Source organism: Colias croceus, chromosome 7 (genome assembly GCF_905220415.1).
Source record: "Colias croceus chromosome 7, ilColCroc2.1".
NCBI lineage: Eukaryota > Metazoa > Arthropoda > Insecta > Lepidoptera > Pieridae > Colias > Colias croceus.
The window spans coordinates 1,822,843-1,833,246 of record NC_059543.1 but is presented as its reverse complement, the minus strand read 5'-3'; the positions used below and the strand labels follow the sequence as shown (position 1 = coordinate 1,833,246).

At 36.5% G+C, this 10,404-nt stretch overlaps 1 protein-coding gene across 1 annotated transcript in view; it reads right to left on the bottom strand.

Annotated features, from left to right (window-relative positions):
- Positions 1-5,360: 5,360 nt before the first annotated feature.
- Positions 5,361-10,404, bottom strand: part of LOC123693291 (CD2-associated protein-like) — a 32,769-nt gene continuing 27,725 nt past the window's right edge. The window contains exon 15 of the mRNA XM_045638307.1: positions 5,361-6,195. Coding sequence (XP_045494263.1) covers positions 6,043-6,195 — 153 coding nt within the window. The 3' untranslated portion in view covers positions 5,361-6,042. The remainder of the gene's footprint in view (positions 6,196-10,404) is intronic.

Here is a 10,404-nt window from a genome sequence, read left to right as displayed (position 1 = left end):
CCAAGCCTAAGATCTGTTTCGGTTTATTAAAACATCTCTAGTCTGTAATAAGGAACCGTTTTACTCTTTGGGAAAGGTTCTGTGCTTTGGGTATGGAACCCTGAATTGCTATTGGTGTGAAAAAAAATTACACATAGTACTAGAGAAACAATGAATGCATACATACTAGCTTTGATAATAATAATAATAATTAACACTACATAGGTAGGAATAACGAAGTTACGAATAACGAAGTTCATGAAGCAATTAGTTTCATAGTCAAAGAACTTGATAGGTTTCTTCAACTAGTTAATGCCGTAGTACAAATAAAACAGTGTAATAATTGAAGGAATAATTTTATTGATACTTCATATTATAAAGCTGAAGAGTTTGTTTGTTTGAACACGCTAATCTCGGGAACAACTGGTCCGATTTAAAAAATCTTTCGGTGTTAGATAGCCCATTTATCGAGGAAGGCTATATTATATCATTTCGCTAAGACCAACAGGACAGGAGTGGAGCACTGCGGGTAAAACTGCGGAATACAGCTAGAAAAAAAAAATATAGGGAAATTTCTGTAACATCTGAACTGCCTAGTCTGCTGCAGTTGTTTGTCCATAATTAGTTAAAATTTGCATTTGGCGGTTCTTTTTTAAAACATATACATACTAGCTTTTCGCCGCCATGGTCGAAGGAAATTCTTAGTGTTCCGAATTTAAACCGCTCATTTCCTTATATTTGGCAGGATAACTAGTTAGCAAGATTTTGCAATAAAACGATTTGAGTTATCTAAAGTCATTTTTAGAAAGGCAGCGTACTTAGGCAGCGTATATGTGCGAGAGAAAATGTGTTTTGCAGCCGAATTAGACTTTATTATACTTTGCATGTATTCGCAAAAAATTAATCAGGGAGGTACCTATGATATATAAAAGAGCTAGATACGTTACCCGCTCTCTATTTTGGCAAGAAAAAACTCAGCTAAGTGCCCGAGTTTCACTTAGTCACGCACCATTCAGCGTCGTGGCTGGACGTTCTTTTTGTATTTTAATCGGCAGTTGTTATTACGAAGTACATGAGTGAGACATGTATTATGTCTCGTGCGTGAGAGTGAAAGAGAGAACAACTGTATTGGTGATAATGCGTTAGTAAGTAGGTATGTATTAATTACGCTGTTTTTTAGTGCAATGATGTTGGCGTATGCCGCGTCTACTAGTATTTGTCATTGGGAGGTACCAAATAAAATACATTTTCAGTGCTTTCATTAAAAATTTATTTATTTCATACTTACAATAATCGATAACAACTGAAATAGTGTTACATTCAAATTAATTCACATGCCTTCACAATATTTCTCATTACCACTAAATTAACAATATTAATTCTTGTTACATAAAAAATAAACATAGTTTCTATACGTATCAAATGAATAATTTCACAAAACGATTTGAGCGATATAGTTAGAAATATAAATAACTATTGAACATATTAGACGATACAATCAATATATTTTTATTTCTCATAACTTACAACCACATAAGATTGTTTCTACTATATCGTAACGACATATTTATCGTGTCTAGTTAATCTAGGAATATTTTATTAGTAAAAACACGCAAAAGCGTTGTCCGTCACGCCCAACAGGATATCGGTACGACATAATAGAAATGGGTAAATAAATTTAAATATAAAACAATTATTATGGATATGTAGTACGAAGGTACACCGTTCAACGCATACACAATTCAACTATGAATTTAATATGGCGTAAAATTCAAATACAGCTTTGGTCATGTACCAATAAATATATTATTTGTACAAACATTTTGTATAACACGGAATGTGCGAATCACAAAAGGAAATCATCACAAATTCATACGCCCAGCACGTGACGTCACACGTACTGGTAATAACCGGTTAAAGCTAGATAGGCTCCAGTGTTTGCGGAGATTGGATCTAACTTTGCTGTAAAAATATGACGTGAGAAAAGAAATAATGAAAATCTAAATACATAGTACCTTTTCTGCGGTACTGTGGGACACAATATTACATTGATTAATTATTTTTCTTTCTTCTTCTGTGGTTTTTTTTGTGTTCGTCTGTCTATAGAAAAAGAAATGTGTTTTCTTTCTTTCATTTTTATCAAATGATATAGTTTTAACAAAGACCTCTAGTAAAAGAGTTCAGAAATTCCCTTGCGTAATATAAAAGGGTTACGAGAAAAGTTTTAACACCAACTAAAGTTTTAAAGATGCATGCTCATAAACAATGCAACTAGTGTAAAATAAATTTGCCAAATACGATACATTTAATTTTTTCTTTTGAACTTTTAATGATATCATAAAAAATTATAAATGATGATCACAATATATAAACCTAGTACTTTTTATAGGAAAGCTAGATCCAACCTCCAATGTACTAAGGCTATAATAATAATTTATCTAACTCTAAACCTAGAAGTTAGAAAAAGCCAGTGTTAGCCTAAAACGTAGGTTCAAGCCGTTTCTCCATTGGAATGGCACATATTTTAAATATCAATCGAACTATGTACAAAATGTAAGGCTTACATACAGCGTATTATCACAAAATTACATTTTACTTAATAAAAAAAACCGTGAAGATTATTAAAATATTATATAAATGTGTTATAGCGTATATAATAGAATATATTTAACTAACTTTACAATCGAATCTATTACAACAATTATGTTTAACCGCTAGAAGCCATCGTTACATTTACCGTGCTCAAAATAGTATAATATGAGTAGGATAAGTACAATCATTTTGACATCAATTAAGAAATAAGGAAAAAATTTTCATTTTAACATCAATATGAGAAAAAAAAGAAAGAAATATTATTAGAAAAACTAATTCATTACTTAATGCATTTTAAAAAGGTACTTTTTCAATACTTAGGATATTATTTTTCTTCTTTTGTCTAATATGGAATCCCGAATGAACACAATAATACATGTTTATAGTATTATGGGGAAATAAAATATCTAATTGTTAAAATATTACGATTACACTTGCAAGATAATTACGAATTCTCATCGAATATATATAACACAATATCACAAATGTCACAATGTTAGTTACCATACTCCTCCAAAACGGCTGGACCGATTCTCATGAAATTTTGTGTGCATATCGGGTAGGTCTGAGAATCGGCTTACATCTATTTTTCATAACGCTAAATGATAAGAGTGGCAGAACAACGTTTGCCGGAACAGCTAGTACTGATATAAATATAATTTATAGAAATAAATTCAAATATACACATCACTTTAATACATTAAAAAAATCTACTGAATTAAGAAAACTAAAACTATTTCTTATCATGTTAATTCTAATTTTTCACTCATATTATATTATTTCGAGCACAAACCAGCTACTTTCAGCTCCACTAACATTACTCTTTATTCGATCTAAAAAATTTCAAACTATTACACGAATTAGGCCAAAAAAACTATTATTTCATATAATTTTATATTAAAATGGGTTGTTATAGGCCAATATCTACCAAGAATTGACAGTCGTCTATTGACGTACTATAGGATATATTATACTATAGGACGTATATATAAAATATACAGGGTTACTTGTAAAACACCAGCAACCTCGCAGGACAAGATAGCTAACATCATAAGTTCACATTTGTTCTACGACTTTTGATAATTTGTTAGATTTTATTTTCATACAAAAATAAATATTCATTTCATTTTCTATCTGAATATTATAAACTCTACGCGCATCACATAAATTACGTAAACAAGAAGCGAACGAGAGGGGGAAGGGGGAGTCGCGTCGTCCATCCGATAATGAATAGAACATAGACTTACAAATGTTACGAGAGTACAATAAAAGCTTAAAAAATCATTTAAAAATATTTATTGCGTTATGCCAAAAGTCGTAGAACAAATGTTGTTACTTATGATATTAGCTATCTCGTCCTGCGAGGTTGCTGGTGTTTTAAAAGTAACCCTGTATAGTTGTTTTTTTTTTTTAATAACCCCATCAATAAAGCAGTTCATACACAACCAGAATAAAATTTCTCAGAGACCGTCAACTATCAAAAAAAAATTGTTGCAACTCCATCAAAAGAAATATAGAGCACAGTATATCTTTTTAAAAAGACATATTTTATATACACATATTATATTAGCATTAAGTACATTACATTAGCGCCCAGTTAAATAAAAAAAAGCGTCAAAAAAATAACTTAAAAGCCGTTCGACTTATAAAAAACTTAATAAATATTGTAGAATGTTTTTTATCTCTTTTCGAAGTCACCAATGGCACTGTTACTGTACTTTTTATATTACATAATGTTTCAGTACTGTAATTTGAAAACTATCGTAACTAAAAAATGTTATCAAAAACTGAGACACCTTTCGAGCTAGCGCGCAAGAGCAACTTTTATCTCCGCAACTATTTTGTCTCTCCCATCAACTCTATGGAAACTTTCATATTACAAGCCCATAGTGTTGATGGGAGAGACAAAATAGTTGCGGAGACAAAAGTTGCAATTTTGCGCTAGCTCTTAATATTTTGTACTATCTATGAAAATAAATGCGAATATTGTAGAAAAAAAAAACGTAATACTAATTGACTTTTTATAGTTTTTCAATTAATATTATAGTTATTTAGAATTTACATTCATTCATAATTTTCCTTCGCTAAATAAATAATTGCTGGTGTCTCAAATATATTGACGATCAAGAAGATTTAAATTCATATTTATTCTCAAAATAGTATTGAAATGCGTATACGAAATGCAACAAGCAAATTATATCCTTTTAAACAAGAACATAAGGGTGAATTTTCAATAACTTACCCATTCTTTCCCAAAAAATCGTATTTTAAATAAGATAGACAAACACCCTTCTCGCTCTAACCAATGTAGTTTCTTTGAGAAAGAAAGAGATAGTTATAATATTATGCTTTCAATTTGTATTGTTGCTGAAACGATACGCGTTTAGTAAATTTATAATTACGGGTCATAGAAAATGGATTGCGTATTTGCAAAATTCAATAAATGCTTATTGTAATAAAAATATAAGCATAGTTAAATATGTACTAAAAATATCGAGATTAAATATACAGAATTAATTAATATATAATAAAGTTGTTATGTACTTTTTCGAAGGACCAAATCTTTTGCTGTATGTCCCCTAATGGAGCAGATGCAAGAAAAATGTATAAGTTAAGTAATGATCAACTTAAAATAAAACTTTTAGGCTGGTTGCAGAGCTTGACCGACCGTCAGTGCGTACCGTCGGTCCTGACGATACGCATCAACAATGTGTATTAATATGACACTAATGCGCATGACAATACGCGTGCGTATAGTCGGTCTAGCTATGATGGTTTTATGAATTTCCATACATATGACAAGCGCGACTGACGTACGCACTGACGGTCGGTCAAGCTCTGCAACCAGCCTTAAATAACAACCTTTCTTTGTTCAAAAATATTTCATCAACACATATACTCAATCCATTTTCTACACCAAAAATATCAACCATACATGAAAAATTTCGTTTCTAAAACAGACTAGACATAACCGAGAAATGCACATAGCGGTACAAACATAAAATGCGATTTTCATTTACAATAAAACAAAATGGAATGTATACATGACAATAATTGTGAACTTCGGCATAATACGCCCTATATCTTTATACATGAAAGGGATTTGGGTAAAGTTGGCGTCGTGATGAACATTCGCGGCCAGTCGATGAAACTTGGATATTTTAAAAGAACAATTTATTGTGAGCTAAAGTTATTATCGACATAAATCTCGAAACGTCTTAGGAACAGAGATATTTAGTTTTGTATCCATTTACATAGAATCTAGATGATTTATTATACGATTTTTATGATTTTTTAGGTTTCTCCTTTATTTATTTGAGAATTCTAATCAAAATTCTATATGAACGCTTATATATTGCTCTTTTAAAATATCCAAGTTTCATCGCTGGCCGCGAAAGCCCGACGTCCCTAGCCCATACAAAAGTACCCAAACCCGTTTATATTAAAATTAATATATTTAAATAAAAAAATCTATACTTGTGTGACGCAATGCGCCAGTTTCTCCATCTCGCTCTGCAGCGTTTGTCTCTTTCCCTCTTCGGCTTTTAATCTAACGTTCAAATCTTCGATGGCCGCCGTGAACTTTGCGTTTTGTACTTCCAATAGCTTCTCTAGGTTTGTTATCTGTAACAATGTGGATATTTTTATTATATCTTTGTATTTTTTAGTTTGTTTTGAAGTGAAACTTCTTAAGGCGAGTTGAATGTAAAATTTAAGGTCGCGTCAAGGCAATACCGTAAGGTCATGGAATAAGGCGGCGATGTTTGTACCTTGCCAAAGAAGTTTCACTTCTGACACGTGTGGCTCTGCACACTCACTCTTTTTTTAAGATATTACATAGCTTCTAACGCGGGCCTTGAGCGCGGGGAGCGAATCCAGAAATTCCATAACGAAAAACCTCACGCTCCCCACTCCGACGGGCGGAGGTGTGGCTTGAAGGCATAGCATGCAATAGCTTTACCGCGGCAGTCCCCGGACCCCGAGTAACACACGTCTTTTTCCTAGTTTAGTAATTTATTATTATGCCTAACTTACCCGGATGACCCGGGGTATTAGGCTTCAAAAATACGCAAAATGAAGCCGCGGGCGAAGCTAGTATTATTAATCTGTCTGTTTGTCAATGGCAGCTAGGTTAGCGAAATATTATATGGTATTGGGAAAAAATAACGATAGCACGAGTCTGAATTGTATAAATCCACTGTAGCGACATCTATTGGCAAAGTTTGGAAGTTGTTTAACAACATAATATTATGAAATGTCCTGTCTGATGAAAAATGAAAATGTTTGAATTTGGAAATGAAACTTAAATCTCTAACATTTTATGTAGATAACCTCGTCTATGTTATTCATGAAAAAAAAAAGTTAACCGTAAAGTTTAGCTTCAGTTGACTTAATATTAAAAATTACTTCATAATTATTTTGATAAAATAAATAATTATGAAGTAATTTTTCACACAAAATATTGAAAATGTATCATATATATATAAAGCTACACTACCACTCACTGACTCACTGACTGACATCGGTTTTCTCGGAAACTACGTGGAAAGTTGGGGGGATTTCGACGTGATCGTGTAGAGGTGCTCCGATCGACCAGAGGAAAAATATAGCGATCTTGATCATCTTCGAATACCAAGTGGACCCCTGGAGGTGCGCAAAAACGGTGCCACCTGGAGGGGGGGTGTCTGAACAAAAAATGCTCGGAACTGGTGGCGATTACCAGGGGTGGTGAAAAAATGGGGATTTTCGCGAAAACAAGATGGCCGCCGTACTTTGCCAAAATCGCCGTTTATGAATCCTTACGTCTCAAATTTGGCACACGTGCTCTATTCGAGCCGGCGAATCGATCGGTGCCCCGTTCGAGTGGCTCCGGGCCCCCGTTTTCGACTTTCATACATTGGAAAATCCAACGGCCCGCGGAAACGGTGCGAGTTGGGTGGGGGGTGTCGGAACTAAAAATGATCACCACCCTGGGACGCTACCAGGGAGCCATAGTGGGACGCTCGATTTTGGAATTTTTCCATTTTTGGCGCAAACATAAAAACGTAAATTTAGCCGAGGTGGTGCAATGGAGAAATACACCAATGACGCATTCGTACTCGCCCAGCTCCCAGGATATCCAGAAAAATCCGAAATCTTAAACTTTCCCACATCTCGCGAAGACGGTCAACGGCCCGCGCAAACGGTAGCAGCTGCATCTGGGGTGCTCAAACTAAACTTGTAGTAGACCTCGAGCAATTACCACAGATAGTGAAAAAAATTCAAAATGGCGGAAAAAATGGCCGCCGCCATACAAATTCTAAAACGGCCATCGCTGGTCCGATCGCGCTGAAACTTGGCACAGGGGCTTTAATCGAGCCGCACATTAAGTTGGCATACTCATAATCGAGTTTCCACCGCTGGTTTCCGAGTTTCATACAACGCAAAATTCGACGGCTCTCCGAAACGGCACTAGATAGCCGGGGGGTGTAGAACTAAAAATTGATCAGGAAGATGGGGCGCTCCCAGGGCAATCGAGAAATTTCAAATTGGACGCCATTTTTTTTTCAAAAATGGCCAATTTTTCAAAGCAAGATGGTGGCGCCGGTTACTTCACGATAAGTCTGAAAATTGACTTCTGTGCTCTAATCAGCCAGATTTACAAAACTGCTTACTCAGAATATCTCTCCGACCCCCGGTTTCCATTTTCCATACATCACGAAATTCAACGGCTCTCTGAACTGGTGGCACTTAGGTCGGGGTTGCCGAAGTAAAAAATGTTCAAAAACTTGGTCCGCTTCCAGGCACATAAAAATTTTTGCTAAAAAGCGAAATTTTTTTTTTCGAAAATTTTGTATGGAAATTTCCATAGTAGGAAGGGTAATTGAATAGCATCGGCAAAAGACGGCACCGCGGGCTGCTTGCTGCCAGCGCACCGCGCAACTTCGAGGATTGACAGCCTCTCGGAGTAGAAAATATTTATTAACTTTTGAACTACCTACCGCACGAGCCAAGCGAGCGAAGCGAGCGAGTCACGGCAGCGGCCGGCATAAATATTCAAATAGGTAGCGAGGAGCGAAGCGACGAGCGTGTTAGGTTAACTTTTGAACTACTTACCGCACGAGCCAAGCGAGCGAAGCGAGCGAGTCGCGTCAACGGCCGGCCTAAATATTCAAATAGGTAGCGAGGAGCGAAGCGACGAGCGTGTTAGGTTAACTCTTGAACAGTTTATTATGAAAAGTCACTGCCCGCTATCGATAAGACGTTTCAAAAATTTTACCAATATTTGAATAAGTAATTTATAAGCAGTTTAGGTAGCGAGGAGCGAAGCGACGAGCGTGTAAGGTTAACTTTTGAACTACCACACGAGCCATGCGAGCGAAGCGAGCGAGTCACGACAGCGGCCGGCCTAAATATTCAAATAGGTAGCGAGGAGCGAAGCGACGAGCATGTTAGGTTAACTATTGAACTACCTATCGCACGAGCCAAGCGAGCGAAGCGAGCGAGTCGCGGCAGCGGCCGGCCTAAATATTCAAATAGGTAGCGTGTTAGGTTAACTCTTGAGTTTATTATGAAAAGTCACTGCCCGCTATCGATAAGACGTTTAAAAAATTTAACAATATTTGAATATAAGTAATTTATAAGCAGTTTCGACTGACTGTAGAATCGCTGTTAGCAGATGTTACAAATGGAAAGGAAATTCGAATGCATTTTCAAATGACTGAAGATTTCTGCCCTGGGATGAGCCGCGAGCTGCTTGCAGCTCGCGCACCACGCACCCTCGAAGGTGAACCGACCCCCGGAATAGAAAATATTTGAATTTGAAATTTATAAGCACTTCCGATTGACTGTGGAATCGCTGTTTGCAGATAATAGCAAATTGACGGGGAATTTTAATGCATTTTCAAATGACTGAAGATTTCTGCCCTGGGATGCTTCGCGGGCTGCTTGCAGCCCGCGCACTACGCTCCCTCGAAGGTGGACAGCCTCCCGGAGTGGAAAATACTTGAATGGGGAATTTATAAGCATTACCGACTGACTGTAGAATCGCTGTTAGCAGATGTAACAAATGGACAGAAAATTCGAATTTATTTTCAAATGACTGCCCTATTGCTTCAACCCAGGGGCAAAAGGGGCTCGCGGGCTGCTTGCAGCCCGCGCACAACGCACCTTCGAAGGTCGACAGCATTCCAGAATAGAAAATATTTGAATTGGGAATTTATAAGCACTTCCGACTGACTGTAGAATCGCTGTTAGCAGATGTAACAAATGGACAGAAAATTCGAATTTATTTTCAAATGACTGCCCTATTGCTTCAACCCAGGGGCAAAAGGGGCTCGCGGGCTGCTTGCAGCCCGCGCACAACGCACCTTCGAAGGTCGACAGCATTCCAGAATAGAAAATATTTGAATTGGGAATTTATAAGCACTTCCGATTGACTGTGGAATCGCTGTTAGCAGAAAATTACAAATGGACTGGGAATTCTAACACATTTTCTAATGACTGCCCTATTGCTTCAACCCAGGGGCAAAAGGGGACAACGCACCTTCGAAGGTCGACAGCATTCCAGAATAGAAAATATTTGAATTGGGAATTTATAAGCACTTCCGATTGACTGTGGAATCGCTGTTAGCAGAAAATTACAAATGGACTGGGAATTCTAACACATTTTCTAATGACTGCCCTATTGCTTCAACCCAGGGGCAAAAGGGGCTCGCGGGCTGCTTGCAGCCCGCGCACAACGCACCAGCTAGTGAATATTATAATGCTGGATGCTTACTGCTTAGGCTGGATGATACTTAAAGTTTTTGGATGTTATATACATATCTACACTAGGTAATATTATAAAGAGGA